At 44.3% G+C, this 18,181-nt stretch overlaps 1 protein-coding gene across 1 annotated transcript; it reads left to right on the top strand.

Moving 5' to 3' along the window:
• Positions 1-5,705: 5,705 nt before the first annotated feature.
• LOC135510066 (circumsporozoite protein-like) lies at positions 5,706-10,254 on the top strand. The gene is made up of 4 exons (XM_064930870.1): positions 5,706-5,831; positions 5,898-5,974; positions 6,602-7,231; positions 7,409-10,254. Exons 1-4 carry the CDS (start codon positions 5,706-5,708, stop codon positions 7,431-7,433), a joined length of 858 nt encoding a protein of 285 aa, XP_064786942.1. The 3' UTR covers positions 7,434-10,254.
• Positions 10,255-18,181: the final 7,927 nt, after the last annotated feature.

Genomic DNA, 18,181 nt, shown 5'->3' on the forward strand with positions numbered 1-18,181 from the left:
GGTACCCCTACAGTTTACACACACTTTTTCCCATCGATGCTGCACATTCCTTTGTCTCATGTCCTCCTGCATATTTCTCGCATCTAGAAATCTCCCACCTACACAGTGCTGCCACATGACCATGAGCTTGACACCTGAATCACAGTAATGAGTTCAGGACAAAAGCTTTCACGGGATAACTGACTCCTTAACTTGACTTTATCTGGTAAAAACTCGGCATCAAAACTCAGTAGTACATACAGTGTTTTCTCTTTTTCACCACACTTTCCACCAGGTCTGTGTTGCACCAAATGGCGGGCGACTCAGTCACGCTCCTTAACTTTCATCTACAGTAGGTTGCTTTAGCCTTACCACTTCAAACGTGCCCATTAAAACAGGTAGATAGTGATAGCGCTGACATCATCCTCGTATTCCTTTGGAGCCGGACGTATTTTGAGTTTGAAGGATGCCATATAGAGCTTGCCAGCTTGTAGTCCTAAAACCTGGAAATGAGTTACTTCTGCTTCGTTCAGCCATCCCTATTCAAAAAAATGTATTAGGAATGAATAGGGTTTTGGAATAAACACTAAAAATAAGGTCTGAGGTTAACACAGGTTTATGGGATCTTATACATGTTGTTCTATGAGATAATAAATAATAAAATTACCTTCATGAATTATGAAGCCTTCATGTGTTTTTTATATGAACAAAAATGTAAACGCAACATGAAACAATTTCAAAGATTTTACTGAGTTACAGTTCATACAAGGAAATCAGTCACTTGAAATAAATTCATTAGGCCCTAAACTATCAATTTCACATGACTGGGCAGGACATTCTTGCAGTCAGCATACCAACGGCACACTCCCTCAAAACCTGAAACATTTGTGTCATTGTGTTTTGTGACAAAACTGCACTTTTTAAAGTGGCCTTTTATTGTCCCCAGCACAAGGTGCACCTGTGTAATTATCATACTGTTTGGTCATCTTCTTGATATGCTACATCTGTCAGGTGGATGGATTATCTTGGCAAAGGGGAAATGCTCACTAGATGTAAACAAATTTGTGCACAAAATGTGAGTAAAAAATATGCTTTTTGTGCGCATGGAAAATTTCATGAAAATGGAACACTTTACATGTTGCATTCAATACTTCCGGCGCCGACAGAGATGGCCGCCTCGCTTCGCGTTCCTAGGAAACTATGCAGTTTTTTGTTTTTTTACGTGTTATTTCTTACATTAGTACCCCAGGTCATCTTAGGTTTCATTACATACCGTCGAGAAGAACTACTGTATATAAGATCAGCGTCAACTCACCATCAGTACGACCAAGAATATGTTTTTCGCGACGCGGATCCTGTGTTCTGCCTTACAAACAGGACAACGGAATGGATCGCATGCAGCGACCCAAAAAAACGACTCCGAAAAAGAGGGAAACGAGGCGGTCTTCTGGTCAGACTACGGAGACGGGCACATCGTGCCCCACTTCCTAGCATTCTTCTTGCCAATGTCCAGTCTCTTGACAACAAGGTTGATGAAATCCGAGCAAGGGTAGCATTCCAGAGGGACATCAGAGACTATAACGTTCTGTGCTTCACGGAAACATGGCTCACTGGAGAGACGCTATCCGAAGCGGTGCAGCCAACGGGTTTCTCCACGCATCGCGCCGACAGAAACAAACACCTTTCTGGTAAGAAGAGGGGTGGGGGTGTATGCCTTATGGCTAACGAGGCATGGTGCGATGAAAGAAACATACAGGAACTCAAATCCTTCTGTTCACCTGATTTAGAATTCCTCACAATCGAATGTAGACCGCATTATCTACCAAGAGAATTCTCTTCGATTATAATCACAGCCGTATATATCCCCCCAAGCAGACACATCGATGGCTCTGAACGAACTTTATTTAACTCTTTGCAAACTGGAAACCATTTATCCGGAGGCTGCATTCATTGTTGCTGGGGATTTTAACAAGGCTAATCTGAAAACAAGACTCCCTAAATTTTATCAGCATATCGATTGCGCAACCAGGGGTGGAAAAACCTTGGATCACTGTTACTCTAACTTCCGCAACGCATATAAGGCCCTGCCCCGCCCCCCTTTCGGAAAAGCTGACCACGACTCCATTTTGCTGATACCTGCCTACAGACAAAAACTAAAAAAAGAAGCTCCCACGCTGAGGTCTGTCCAACGCTGGTCCGACCAAGCTGACTCCACACTCCAAGACTGCTTCCATCACGTGGACTGGGACATGTTTTGTATTGCGTCAGATAACAACATTGACGAATACGCTGATTCGGTGTGCGAGTTCATTAGAACGTGCGTTGAAGATGTCGTTCCCATAGCAACGATTAAAACATTCCCTAACCAGAAACCGTGGATTGATGGCAGCATTCGCGTGAAACTGAAAGCGCGAACCACTGCTTTCAATCAGGGCAAGGTGTCTGGTAACATGACTGAATACAAACAGTGCAGCTATTCCCTCCGTAAGGCTATCAAACAAGCTAAGCGTCAGTACAGAGACAAAGTAGAATCTCAATTCAACGGCTCAGACACAAGAGGCATGTGGCAGGTTCTACAGTCAATCACGGACTACAGGAAGAAATCCAGCCCAGTCACGGACCAGGATGTCTTGCTCCCAGGCAGACTAAATAACTTTTTTGCCCGCTTTGAGGACAATACAGTGCCACTGACACGGCCTGCAACGGAAACATGCGGTCTCTCCTTCACTGCAGCCGAGGTGAGTAAAACATTTAAACGTGTTAACCCTCGCAAGGCTGCAGGCCCAGACGGCATCCCCAGCCGCGCCCTCAGAGCATGCGCAGACCAGCTGGCTGGTGTGTTTACGGACATATTCAATCAATCCCTATACCAGTCTGCTGTTCCCACATGCTTCAAGAGGGCCACCATTGTTCCTGTTCCCAAGAAAGCTAAGGTAACTGAGATAAACGACTACCGCCCCGTAGCACTCACTTCCGTCATCATGAAGTGCTTTGAGAGACTAGTCAAGGACCATATCACCTCCACCCTACCTGACACCCTAGACCCACTCCAATTTGCTTACCGCCCAAATAGGTCCACAGACGATGCAATCTCAACCACACTGCACACTGTCCTAACCCATCTGGACAAGAGGAATACCTATGTGAGAATGCTGTTCATCGACTACAGCTCGGCATTCAACACCATAGTACCCTCCAAGCTCGTCATCAAGCTCGAGACCCTGGGTCTCGACCCCGCCCTGTGCAACTGGGTACTGGACTTCCTGACGGGCCGCCCCCAAGTGGTGAGGGTAGGTAACAACATCTCCTCCCCGCTGATCCTCAACACTGGGGCCCCACAAGGGTGCGTTCTGAGCCCTCTCCTGTACTCCCTGTTCACCCACGACTGCGTGGCCACACACGCCTCCAACCCAATCATCAAGTTTGCGGACGACACAACAGTGGTAGGCTTGATTACCAACAACGACGAGACGGCTTACAGGGAGGAGGTGAGGGCCCTCGGAGTATGGTGTCAGGAAAATAACCTCACACTCAACGTCAACAAAACTAAGGAGATGATTGTGGACTTCAGGAAACAGCAGAGGGAACACCCCTCTATCCACATCGATGGAACAGTAGTGGAGAGAGTAGCAAGTTTTAAGTTCCTCGACATACACATCACAGACAAACTGAATTGGTCCACTCACACAGACAGCATCGTGAAGAATGCGCAGCAGCGCCTCTTCAACCTCAGGAGGCTGAAGAAATTCGGCTTGTCACCAAAAGCACTCACAAACTTCTACAGATGCACAATCGAGAGCATCCTGGCGGGCTGTATCACCGCCTGGTACGGCAACTGCTCCGCCCTCAACCGTAAGGCTCTCCAGAGGGTAGTGAGGTCTGCACAACGCATCACCGGGGGCAAACTACCTGCCCTCCAGGACACCTACACCACCCGATGTTACAGGAAGGCCATAAAGATCATCAAGGACATCAACCACCCGAGCCACTGCCTGTTCACCCCGCTATCATCCAGAAGGCGAGGTCAGTACAGGTGCATCAAAGCTGGGACCGAGAGACTGAAAAACAGCTTCTATCTCAAGGCCATCAGACTGTTAAACAGCCACCACTAACATTGAGTGGCTGCTGCCAACACACTGACACTGACTCAACTCCAGCCACTTTAATAATGGGAATTGATGGGAAATGATGTAAATATATCACTAGCCACTTTAAACAATGCTACCTTATATAATGTTACTTACCCTACATTATTCATCTCATATGCATACGTATATACTGTACTCTATATCATCGACTGCATCCTTATGTAATACATGTATCACTAGCCACTTTAACTATTTTACTTTGTTTACATACTCATCTCATATGTATATACTGTACTCGATACCATCTACTGTATCTTGCCTATGCTGCTCTGTACCATCACTCATTCATATATCCTTATGTACATATTCTTTATCCCCTTACACTGTGTATAAGACAGTAGTTTAGGAATTGTTAGTTAGATTACTTGTTGGTTATTACTGCATTGTCGGAACTAGAAGCACAAGCATTTCGCTACACTCGCATTAACATCTGCTAACCATGTGTATGTGACAAATAAAATTTGATTTGATTTGATTTGATTTATATATTTTTTCAGCGTGTTACATAAATGCTTCAAAAGAGGGCAATAGTAATGGCGTCTTTTTGTAGGAACTAACTCCGCCATGGTTGGTTGGACAAAGCCTATGGAAAATGTTTGTTTTTGTAGGGATTTTGGTTAAACACAGAAAATAAAATCTGTTGTAAACATGGGTTTAGGAGATTATACGTTTTGTTCTCTGAGATGATGTTCATTAGGTAATGTAACTTTTTGTGAATATTGAAGCATTTATGTGATAAAACAAAAACATAACACACAAAGGCTTCATAATTCATAAAGGTCATGTTAACGTACTGATATTATCTCATAGAAAAATGTTGTTCTCTACAGAACACATCCCAGGCTCACACACTTTACAATAACAGACAGGTGCGTGACTACACCTAGATAGAAGAGATAACAAAACCAGATTATCCTAATCACTTCGTGTGCATGTTTTTGTATGGACAATGGAAGTATATACAGTGCATTCGGAAAGTATTCAGACCCCTTCCATTTTTCCCCATTTTGTTACGTTACAGAAAAAGTCAAGAGGTCTGAATACTTTTCGAATGCACTGTATATACTTCCATTGTCCATACAAAAACATGCACACGAAGTGATTAGGATAATCTGGTTTGGTTATCTCTTCTATCTAGGTGTAGTCACGCACCTGTCTGTTATTGAAAAGAGTGTGAGCCTGGGGTGTGTTCTGTAGAGAACAGCATTGTCAAAAGTGAATGAATTCTCTAGATATTATCTTATGTGTCTCTCTGACAAGTACAGTAGGTCTAGCAATTAATCCTATTATCTCTATTTGTAACATTAGGCCTACTACTATGTTCAATGTGTACATTGCCATCCACCTGAACAAGCCTCTTAATGCTCTCCTCTGTTGATTTCAGCATGTTCATTATTGAAGCTGGGTTGTGTTCATTAGAGCACACACCATAACAAAACAAGCATTGAAGTTCAGATGGTATTCTGCCTCCTGTTTCACTTTGCTTCTTCTTTGTTGTGCCTTCTGAACATTACCCTGTCCTTTATTCGACTTCTTCTCTGTCCGTCTCTGTAGTGGCCTGTTGTTGTTGTATTGACGATGCCGTCTTCTGTTCATATTTCCCCAGTGGCCTGGCTGCGAGGTGGTGCTTGTGGTCTCTGGGGGTTGGGTGCTGATCTAGGCGGAGAGGCAGAGGCCGGAGGAGCCTGCACTGGAGGAGTGGCTGTGGGTGTTGTGGTGGTGCCCATGCCAGGCCATGCCCGGGGCCGTAGCGGGCTGTGTAGATAGCAGCTGAGCCGCTCTGCTCTGCCCTCCCATCAGACACTGGTAGGGGGCAGCCTTGGCAATGGCAACGGACCCAGGAACAGGTGAGGAATGGATGAGGGGGATGACACAGAGAAAGACACACACACACGGACAGTGTACAGTACTATACTATAACAAGCAGGCTTAACATCACGCACACACATACTTTAGTTATGTACACGAGGCTCCATGGGAAGTGAAATGTGATCAGACCCCTTTTGACTATCATATCTTCTTTCTTCCCGTCCTCACTGTGATTCAAGATACCTGCCTGTAAATCTTTGTTAGCTGGGACAGAAGCCTGCACACCCTGTGTGTCACGCCCTGGCCATAGTTTACTTTGTATGTTTCTATGTTTTGGTTGGTCAGGGTGTGATCTGAGTGGGCATTCTATGTTGGATATCTTGTTTGTCTATTTCTGTGTTTGGCCTGATATGGTTCTCAATCAGGGGCAGTTGTTAGTCATTGTCTCTGATTGGGAACCATATTTAGGTAGCCTGGGTTTCACTGTGTGTTTGTGGGTGATTGTTCCTGTCTCTGTGTTTTGCACCAGATAGGGCTGTTTAGGTTTTCGCACGTTTGTTATTTTGTTAGTTTATTCGTGTATAGTCTCTCGATTTAAATAAAATGAATCACAACCACGCTGCATTTTGGTCCGCTCCTCCTTCCCACAACGAAATCCGTGACAGAATCACCCACCACAACAGGACCAAGTGGCGTGGTAACAGGCAAAAGCAACAGCAGGAGCAACAAAAAAAGGAATGGACATGGGAGGACGAATTAGACGGAGAAGGACCCTGGGCTCAGCCTGGAGAATATCGCCGCCCCAAGGAAGAACTGGAGGCGAAGAAAGCGGAGAGGCGCCGGTATGAGGAGGCAGCACGGCGACGCGGATGGAAGCTCCTTGCTGCCAGTCTGCAAGGAGCTGCCAGAGCTGCCAGTCTGCATGGAGCAGCCAGAGCTGCCAGTCTGCAAGAAGCCGCCAGAGCTGCCAATCTGCATGGAGCAGCCAGACCCGCCAGTCAGCATGGAGCATCCAGATCCGCCAGTCAACCAGACTCTTCCAGATCTGCCAGTCAACCAGACTCTTCCAGATCTGCCAGTCAGCCAGACTCTTCCAGATCTGCCAGTCAGCCAGACTCTTCCAGACCTGCAAGTCAACCAGACTCTTCCAGAACCGCCAGTCAGCCAGACTCTTCCAGATCTGCCAGTCAGCCAGACTTTTCCAGATCTGCCAGTCAACCAGACTCTTCCAGATCCGCCAGTCAGCCAGGATCTGCCGGAACCGTCAGTCTGCCAGACTCTTCCAAGCTAATGAGGTAAGCAGCTATTTATCTGGACTCATTTCTGATTATCCATTGATCGAATCCATGATGTCTTGAAGGCTGTGTTGTGAGCTACATTGGGAAAAAAAGTTAACAAATCTTAGAATCAATGAGAGTAGAGCTACTGATTTCGGATGTCACACACATCTATATATGGCATTGTATTGGCAGCCATATTGGATTGGATTTCCAGTGATGTCCCTGGAACCTGGACCACATTATACCACCGCCATATTGCTGAATAGGGCTGAATGGCACCAAAAAATCTCTACGGATCATGGTGAAAATGGCCGTAACTAGCAAAAGATCATGGTCGATGTAAGGTAAGTATATTGTAACTATTTTAAGCCCACATACGCATTAAGCCCACCTCCGTCTTTGAATATATTTTTAAAATACAAATCATATGCTGTTTAATATTTCAATCAATTAATCTGGTTGTTAGATCAATAACAGTGTTTTATTCTAAGCCAAGATACGAGATACGATTGTGTCAAGACAGATCTGGGGAAGGGTATGAAAACTTTTATGCAGCATTGAAGGTCCCCAAGAACACAGTGGCCTTCATCATTCTTAAATTGAATTCGTTTGGAACCACCAAGACTCTTCCTAGAGCTGGCCGCCCGGCCAAACTGAGCAATCGGAGAGAAGGGTCTTAGTCAAGGAGGTGACCAAGAACCCGATGGTCACTCTGGGAGTGCTCCGGAGTTCATCTGTGGAGATGGGATAGCCTTCCAGAAGGACAACCATCTCTGCAGCACTCCACCAATCAGGCCTTTGTGGTAGAGCGGCCAGACGGAAGCCACTCCTCAGTAAAATGCACATAACAGCCTACTTGGAGTTTGCCAAAAGGCACCTAAAGACGCTCAGACCAAGAGAAACACGATTCTCAGGTCTGATGAAGATTGATCTCTGTGGCCTGAATGCCAAGCATCACATCTGGAGGAAACATGGCACCATCCCTACTGTGAAACATGGTGGTGGCAGCATCATGCTGTGAGGATGTTTTTCAGCGGCAGGTACTGGGGGACTAGTCAGGATCGAGGGAAATATGAGCGGAGCAAAGTACAGAGATCCTTGATGAAACCTTGCTCCAGAGCGCACAGGACCTCAGACTGAGGCGAAGGTTCATCTTCCAACTGGACAATGACCCTAAGCACACAGCATAGACAAGTCGGGAGTAGCTTCGGGACACGTATCCTTGAGTGGCCCAGCCAGAGCCCGGACTTGAACCTGATCAAACATCTCTTGAGAGACCTGAAAATAGTTGCGCATCGATACTCTCCATCCAACCTGTTTTTGCTTTGTCATTATGGGGTACTATGTGTAGATTGATGAAGGGAAAAAACGATTTAATAAATGTTAGAATAAGGCTGTAATGTCACAAAATGTGGAAAAAGTCAACAGGTCTGAATACTTTCCGAATGCACTGTATGAACAAACATCTCTGGAGAGACCTGAAAATAGCTGTGTAGCGACACTCACATCCAACCTGATAAAGCTTGAGAGGATCTGCAACGAAGAATGGGATAAACTCCCCAAATAAAGGTGTGCCAAGCTTATAGCCTCATACCCAAGAAGATTTGAAGCTGTAATCGCTGCCAAAGGTGCTTCAACAAAGTACTGAGTAAAGGGTCTGAATACTTATGTAAATGTAATATTTCCTTTTTTTCTATATAGATTTGCACACAATTCTAAAAACCTGTTTTAACTTTGTCATTATGGAGTATTGTGTGTAAATTGTTGAGGAAAAAAAAACGAATAATTTAATCTGTTTTAGAATAAGGCTGTAATGTAATAGTCAAGCTGTCTGAATATTTTCCGATCAGATACAGTCCGTCCAACCGGGTTCACAACCGCAGACCACGTCTAACCACACCAGCCCAGGACCTCTCCAGCTTCTTTTCCTGCTTGATCGTCTGAGATTAACCGCCCGGACAGCTGATGAAATTGAGAAGTCTGTCTGTGTCTAATAATGCCCTTTCGTGGGGAAACCTCATTCTGATTGGCTGGGCCTGGCTCCCCATTGGGTGGGTCTGACTCCCAAGTGGGTGGCCAAATGCCCTCCCAGGCCCGTCCATGACCGTGCCCCTCCCCAGTCATGTGAACTCCATAGATTAGGGCCTAATGAATTCATTTCAATTGACTGATTTCCTTATATGAACTGTAACTCAGTAAAATTGTTGAAATTCCATGCTGCGTTTACATTTTTGTTCAATACATATACACACAGTACAAAGATGTTTTAAAGTGACCGGGATTGCGCAATAAAGTTGGAGACATATTTCCATTGTGATCCCTGTTTTTTTTTTTACATAAATACATATACTATTACATAAATACAGACACATTACAGAGATACAGACAAAACATATGCTTGACATCCTGATGAATATGAGGGGGGAGTTAAAGTACAATTCTTACAAGCTTGTTTAGGCTGGTCTGTAGTTTATTCTTTAGACGTTTGGGCCTGCTGGTGAACCGTGATGTGAAGGCAATCAAAGTGACACTGGACTAAAGCACTTGCCAGTCTTTTGGGTGTCAATATCTAGGTTTCCATCCAGCTGGTGACAGATTTTTATGTGCATATTCAAAAATGTGCATAAAAACAACATGCAGATTTTCCCATCAGAGATGTGTTTTCATCAAATTGACTTGTTGGTTAAGTAAATAGTGCAAGTTAAATGGGTTTCCATTACATTTTCAACTCTATAGGTACCGATGTTTTTTCACCCCAAAAATGTTGTGTTATATAGCAAATGTATGTTTCTTCTTTGTTGCTCTTTTTGTTTGTTGTTGTTTATGTATATGTATGTGTGCATGTACTGTATGTATATGTACTTATATGAATGTGTATGTATATATTATTTTGTGTGTGTGTTGCTGTTCTGAATATTCTTGTTGTGTCACTGTCTATCTAGGGACAGGCACTGTAAATTAGCGCAAGCTAACATGTTATTGTTGTAAATTGCAATATGTCAGTGTTATTGCATCTGTCCCTACTCAAATAAATAAAATACAAAGCAAAGAAATATGTGCCCACTCTGGTATTGGCAAATGCTCATAGCAAACAGCTCGCAGATACGGTGCGGGTATAACCTACTATATGATGACATTATTAAAGACAAAAGTGCGAGATCAATTTTATTTGTTAAATGGTAGCCAAGCATCTATCCTCATGTCACCAGAATAAGACCCTTTAAGTCTACTTCTTCTGGGTAGGCCTTTTTCCTCCAGTATTTTGGATTTCAGCTTTGAGCTGTCAGTCAGCGTTGTTTGGCTAACCTGGTATTCAGCATTTGCATCTTGAGTTGTATCTCAGCGTCATATGAGATGCGTGTAATCGGAAAGTTCTTTGGCCACTGTTCGGTTCGGGACGACACAGACTCGAAGGATGAGAGGATCAGCGTGCCATCCAATGCTATGGAAATGCAGTCGTCAGAGCCTGGTGAGGCTGAGTCAGAACCAGTCTCAACAGGGGTACTGGTCAAAGGCAAGTTGGTGTGCTCCTGGATCACCTTCACTGTCCCCAAATCCTGAAGTTCAGAGGTAGAAGTCAGATTGAAGTACTCATTGTCAAAATCTTTGTCCATTTATTGCAGCATAATGTTGCCTTTCAACCCCAAGTCACTCGTTATCGTTTCGAGCAGGTCATCAAGCAACTCCGGTTAGCCATTCTGGTTCGTTTTTCAGTGTTGTTCTCCCTGAAGATGACCTTTAATCTTGCGGGCTCCCGCAAAGCCTGCAAGAAACAGAGCACAGACAAACAGAGCACAGACAGAAACAGAGCACAGACAGTTAGTTGTTCTTTGATTGTTACAGTACATCTATCAATTTAGCATTAAACTCATAACGTAGGGCTTCATTGATTATAATGAAGTAACAATTAAAACTTCTCTTGCAATATTATCATTTGGATGATTTCACTCAATTCTGGCAGTCCCCCAAGTTGAACCTTGTGCCAAGATGATCCCATTCCTGTACTTAAATCCATTATCTGTCACACTTTTAGCCAGGCATACTCTGTCCACATATGAGTAGTTCTGCCTCAGAGCAAGTGAGATTTCCTCTTTTAAAACATCAATGGGAAGTGTTGAGACATTTTACTACTAGAGGTGGTTTGGGAAGGCTTCGCTTCACATGTGCAAATGGTGTGCCATCTGAGAGTGATGTCTATCCTCAGTATGAATAGGTATAACAACAAAGTCCACTATGTCCTTCAAGTTTGTGAAGATTTGCCACGCTCGTTCCTCAAAGGGAACTTTGTGTATAACCAAAAAAGGGAACAATGACAGCGGACTCCAGTTCTCATGGCCATTTCCTACAACAGTTTTTCTTGATCCAAGAGTAAGTGGCACAGAATGAGGCTGATTAGTTTTGTCAGTCCACTTAAAAGGAAAACTTTGTATCGCCTCATTCAAAGTTGCTAATGTGAAGTACTTTTTTGTTATGCATACACTACGGCAACGTGAAAGCTCATGAGGTATGATTCCTTCAAAGAGATCATGAACAATATCAGTGTCATGCCTGCTCCTGCTCTCCCTCGAGCGCCAGACTGCCTGTCATTACGCACACCTGTTCCCTTCGTTACGCGCACCTGCTCCTCATTGGACCCACCTGAACTCCATCATTATTTGATTGCCTCCCTTTTATCTGTCTGTTTCCTCTGTTCCATCGCTGTGTCCGCATGCATGTTGTTATTCTGTCCCCTGTCCAGAAGCTGGTCCTGCAATGGTTCATGTCCGCTATCTATTAAATGTTCTCCCTGTACCTGCTTCCTGTCTCCAGCGTCGATCCTCACAATCAGGGGGGAAACCAGTGCTCACATCGAAATAGACAAGTTGCTTTGACGTAACACAAACCTTTTTCACATCATAATAGCTGGTCAGTTCATTTTCCTTAATTAAGCTGATAAGTGATCTTGTTATTTTACAACAGCATGCCATTTTTGTCTCGGAGTTGGGCAGAATGGTACAAGGCAAAGTTCAGTGTGTTGTCGCTGACAACCTTGGTTCACATGGTATTGCAGGTTTTGTTGAGAATTTCGCAGATACGTTAGAAGTTCAGACCACAGTGTCAACGAGATACTGTCCTGCTTTGAGAACAATTAATTTTCTTTGAAGAAAACACCATCAGAGGAATTTGTATACATGCACATTACTCTGTGTCTGTTTGTCTATGGCATTGAAATTGACAGCCTTATCTAGAATAGTCTGACAATTAAGAATTTGCTTCAAGGATGTAAAAATTGGAATATATTGGAAGGACTTCTTATTTTTTGTATTAAGTATATATTCTACAACACTTAAGAGGCTCTTATAGTACCTTATAGTACAACTTCCAACTTATCGCCTCTAAAATATAAATGAAACACTATAAAAAGTTTATATAATGTGTCATTTCATACTTATTTGGATGTTTGTGTCAAATATGAAATGGGTTTTTAGGGCGGGGATAAAGTGATCTTCAGAAGTTAACTGTGGCTTTTGAGAGTCATGATGCTTGCAGTGAGGATGCAAAAAATGGCTAGGTATCCCCCTTACCCCATCACTGTCCATTTATAGATTTTAAACGATGAGAGTAGTGCTTTATGCGAAATAGTTGCTCTATGCTTGCTGTACATTACGGCATGAAACGTCACGAGGGTCAGTTCTCAATTTTTCTCCAATATTATAGAGCCATTATCATGTCGATCAACGCTTGAATAGAAACGTAGTTCACACCCCAGATTTTGAAGTCAACACAGTCGCTACAGTCCCATTAGTTTTCTTTGCAGCCTCGTTTGAATGTCGCGGTTGCGCACATTTGTACGGAATGTGGTGAGTTTACGTTAGGTAACCCCCTTTCCGCTTATTCATATACAAAATGGATGCAGCTTTGAATGCTTTCATGTGTGGTATGATTGCTAGTTAGCCCATCATAAAACAACGTTTCATAATGTTTAGATTGACAAAGTACCATAGAATAAATGAATATAATGAAAAGCCTAAAGAATGCATTCGTTCATAACAGTTGGCTATGTGAAAGTGAAACTTAAGCCTATACCATATTTATGTGTTGCATACTGTATGTCTGACATACATTCTGATTTAACAATCCTCTTAGAAAGTTGAAATATTATTGTGTCATCCAAGTGTAGGCCTATTCAAATAATACATATTAATCAAATAGGCCATAGAATTCAAACATATATTGAAAAAGCAACGTTCAATTATGAGCTGACTATCCCTATTTTTAAAAATCGTTATTCTCCTTATCGACTGACTTGCTCTTTCTAAACGACAAGTAATAGTCAGGCTACTTTATAATATGGAATACCCTGTTTTCTTCGAGTGCCAGACTATGGACACATCACAGAAAGAGAAGATTAAAAAGTAATTTGAAATTCGCCGTAAATCCGGTGGCGCAGATTGTGGACCAGTAGAATCAGTTGGTGACAACGTTTACAAGATCGCATTTATTGACCAGAAAGGTATATAAATGTTTCGAGGAAGTGATCGGATATTGAGTGCCTTTTTTACTATATAGCCTACTCGAAAGTTGGTTGATAAGTGAAAGCCAGTTGACAAGTGCATTTCATAAATACATTATTTATTCTATGGCCTATTTGATTAATACGTATTATTTGAATTGCCCTACACTTGCATAAAACAATACTATTTAAACTTTCTACGAGGATTTGTTAAATCAGAATGTTTGTCAGACATATACAACAAATATATATGGTATAGTCTTAGGTTTCACTTTCACATAGACAGGTTACACATGCAGACAGACATGCACGATGTATTGCTTAGGCTTTTCATTAGGCTATATCGATTCATTCTACAGTACTTTATCAATTTGTAGTTACCAATTCTGTAACTAGCAAATACCCTGCTTCTCCCCTGACAATCCCACCCACAGTCATCAATTGGTTTTCCAATGACGATGTTTGGGAGCAGTTGCATCCAGATTTTGCAGGAGATGCTGTTGCCAGTACGACATTGATCTGAAACAGTGATGAAAGATAAATATATCAATATCAGACAACATGATTACAGTTTGTTTATTGGAGCATTGCACAATGGCATAGGCAATACATCTAAAATTTAATACAAATATAATTATCAAGATTTAGGAAAAAACACCATGATCGTGCATCAAAGTTTTGTTGTTAAGCCACACAGGGGACCTTGGTCTCAAATGTCAGTCTGTCCTCTTAAATCCAGGATCCTGGGAACGACATCGTATGGAGATCAGCGGAGTTGTTGACATAGTGGACAATTCGCTGAATGTCCCCGTAGGATAGCACCCGTTCGCTGGCGAAACAACGACCACACTTCTTCCTTGGGGCCACACCATGATCCTTATATAACTGTATCACTGCGGTCAGTCATCCATAGATATTTTATGAAACCAGAAAATATATTTTTAAAAACATGTTTTTAATATGTGTTAAAAGGCAGGTCCTGTATTTATATTGATCCATCCTACTACTTAAATACCTCATTAACTGTTTTATGCTGTTGAAGCCCCACCAATAAAATTAAAACAAAGTTATATTCATCTCACAAAAACTTGTAGGAACTTTAAAAGGTTTTCTCTGCAGATTTGCTGACTATCAAGGAGATAATGAAGATGTCCTCTGATGTTTCCTTTCATTTGTTTGCTCCTTTTCGAGCTGCGCGTTTGCTAGGAGTGTAAGGGATTTCTTCCATTGACGGAGAGGCAGACCAAAGCGCAGCGTGGTTCTTTTGATTCATGTTTAATAAATCACTTCACATGAACAAACTAACGAAAACAAGAAACGTGAAAACCCAAAACAGTCCTATCTGGTGCAGACACAGAGACAGGAACAATCACCCACAAAAACACAGTGAAACCCAGGCTACCTAAGTATGATTCTCAATCAGAGACAACTAATGACACCTGCCTCTGATTGAGAACCATACTAGGCCGAAACATAGAAATACCCAAATCATAGAAAAACAAAACATAGACTGCCCACCCCAACTCACGCCCTGACCATACTAAATAAAGACAAAACAAAGGAAATAAAGGTCAGAACGTGACAGTACCCCCCGCCCCAAAGGTGCGGACTCCGGCCGCAAAACCTTGACCTATAGGGGAGGGTCTGAGTGGGCGTCTGTCCGAGGTGGCGGCTCTGGCGCGGAACGCGGACCCCACTTCCCCATCGTCTTAGTCCGCCTTATAGTCCGCCTCCGTGGCTTTCTAACCATGGCCACCCTTCTCAATGACCCCACTGGACAGAGGGGCAGCTCGGGACAGAGGGGCGGACGCTCTGGCGCCTCTGGGCTGAGGGGCTCTGGCGCCTCAGATTCCGGCAGCGCCGGACAGGCGGGTGGCACCAGTAGCAGCGGCGCCGGACAGGCGGGAGGCTCCGGCAGCAGCGCCGGACAGGCGGGAGGCTCCGGCAGCAGCGCCGGACAGGCGGGAGACTCCGGCAGCAGCGCCGGACAGGCGGGAGACTCCGGCAGCAGTGCCGGACAGACAGGACCACCTGCAAGGGGGAGACAGAGAGACAGCCTGGTGCGTGGGGCTGCCACCGGAACCACCAGGCTGGGGAGACCCTCAGGAGGCTTGGTGTTAGGAGGAGGCACCTGAAGGACCGGGCTGTGGGGGAGCACTGGAGCTCTGGTGCGCAGCCTTGGCACCACTTTCCCAGGCTGGACAACTACTCTAGCCCGGACCATCCAGAGTGCAGGCACAGGTTGAACCGGGCTGTGGGTAAGCACGGGAGATCTAGTGCTTACTATGCACACCTCTCCCTTAGGCTCCACTCCCACATTTTCCCGGCATGAGCGGAGCGCAGGCAGAGGACACACTGCACCCTCCCAGCGCCCCGGAGACACAGCACGCAGAGCCGGCGCTGGATACCCTGGACCAAAACTGCGTACCGGCGACCAGACCCGCTGAGCAGGCACCATACGCCCTGGCTCGATGCCCACACTCGCATGACACTCTCGGGGGGCTGCCCTATAGCGCACCGGGCAATGGACACTACTGGCGACACCGTGCGCTTAACCGCATAACACGGTGCCTGCCCAGTAACGCGCTGATTATAATAAGCACGAGGAGTGAGCTCAGGTCTGCTACCTGGCTTAGCCCCACTCCTCGTGTGCCACCCCCCCCCATTCTTCTCTGCAGATCCTCTCAAGCTCTGTCAGGTTGGATGGAGAGCGTCGCTGCACAGCTATTTTCAGGTCTCTCCAGAGATGTTAGATAAGGTTCAAGTCTGGGCTCTGTCTGGCCCACTCAAAGACATTCAGAGACTTGTCCCGAAGCCACTCCTGCGTTGTCTTTGCTGTGTGCATAGTGACATTGTCCTGTTGGAAGGTAAACCATCGCCCCAGTTTCAGATCCTGAGTCCTCTGGAGAAGGTTGTCATCAAGGATCTTTCTCTGTTTTGATCCGTTCATCTTTCCCTCGATCCTGACTAGTCTCCCTGACACTGAAAAACATCCCCACAGCATGATGCTGCCACAACCATGCTTCACCGTAGGGATGGTGCTAGGTCTCCTCCAGTCGTGACTCTTGGCATTCAAAACAAAGAGTTCAATATTGGTTACATCAGACCAGAGAATCTTGTTTCTCATGGTCTGAGAGTCATTACGGTGCCTTTTGACAAACTCCAAGTGCTTTCACTTTGTTATTATGGGGTACTGTGTGTAGATTGATGAGGATTTAAAAAAAAAAAATCAATTTTAGAATAAGGCTGTAACGTGGCAAAATGTGTGAAAAGTTAAAGGGTCTGAATACTTTCCAAATGCCCTGTATATTAAGGTTAAGCCTACTGATTGTTTCTCATTATCTACTCGATAGCTTCTCATAGAGCTCAACAGACTGTATTCCCAAAACCCGGAAATGACTTTCCTCTGGTTCTTTCAGCCATTCCTATAGAGAAAGTCAATGAGGAAAGGATATGGTTTTGGGATAAATGTCTAAAAATAAGGTCTGAGGTTAACACAGGCTTAAGATACCTTATAAGATTTGTTCTATAGTATGAGATAATAATAGTCAGTTAACATGACCTTCATGAATTTTTAAGCCTTTATTGTTCTTTATTAGCTTTTATAAATTACATAAATGCTTCAAGATTCACAAAAAGTGCCGTTAAGCCGATTAAAAATGTATAAGATCTCCTAAGCCTGTGTGCAAGGCTGTCATCAAGGAAACGTGTGGTTGCTTTGAAGAGTCTAAAATATTCCATATGTGCAATGTCATAGTTTTGATGTCCTCACTATAATTCTACAATGTAGAAAATAGTAAAAATAAAGAAAAACCCTTGAATGAGTAGGTGTCCAAACCTTTGACTGGTACTGTATATCGTTTAATACAGACTAGCTCAAAACATGACTAATCATTGAAAAGGACAAGTTACCCAATGGATCATAATACTTTTCTGTTAAGAAAGTGGGGGTGCAAAAACATATGTTTGCCCCCCTATTTTTTAAAGGGGGGCAGCAGCTCCATTATCGCCATTGCTCAGGTGCCTGGTCTATGCTCTAAAAGGCACATGAAGGGGATTCAGGAGCTGAGGGACGAGATCAGGGCCTTTCTGAGAGACCAGTCCAGTGTAAGAGTTGTGGGACGCCCTCAACAGAACCATGGTGGCGTAGTCGGTGAAGCAGGCACCGGACCAAGATGTGAGGAGACGGTCGCAGCGACCAGCTATCACCTCCAGGGGGGGGGGGGGGGCTGCAGGTAGTTGTTTGTCAGGGTGACATCACCAAGGAACGGGCAGACGCACTGGTGAACGCAGCCGATGAGAATCTGGATCACGCTGGGGGCGTGACTGCAGCTCTGAGCCAAGCGGGGGGGCCTGAGGTACAGCAGGCCAGCAGGGATCTGGTTAGGCAGATAGGGAGAGTACCCACAGGTACAGTGGTAGAGAGTACAGGAGGGAAGTTGCCTTGTAAGATACTGCTGCATGCAGTGGGG

This window comes from Oncorhynchus masou, chromosome 23 (assembly GCF_036934945.1).
Source record: "Oncorhynchus masou masou isolate Uvic2021 chromosome 23, UVic_Omas_1.1, whole genome shotgun sequence".
Lineage (NCBI taxonomy): Eukaryota > Metazoa > Chordata > Actinopteri > Salmoniformes > Salmonidae > Oncorhynchus > Oncorhynchus masou.

Bases quoted from the DNA above. Each gene is read 5' to 3' on its own strand.
- LOC135510066 (XM_064930870.1), top strand. From the start codon at position 5,706: ATGCCGTCTTCTGTTCATATTTCCCCAGTGGCCTGGCTGCGAGGTGGT. The intron at 5,975-6,601 runs GTGAGGAATGGA...AATCCGTGACAG, and splicing joins GGCAACGGACCCAGGAACAG to AATCACCCACCACAACAGGA. The intron at 7,232-7,408 runs GTAAGCAGCTAT...TTGTATTGGCAG, and splicing joins GACTCTTCCAAGCTAATGAG to CCATATTGGATTGGATTTCC.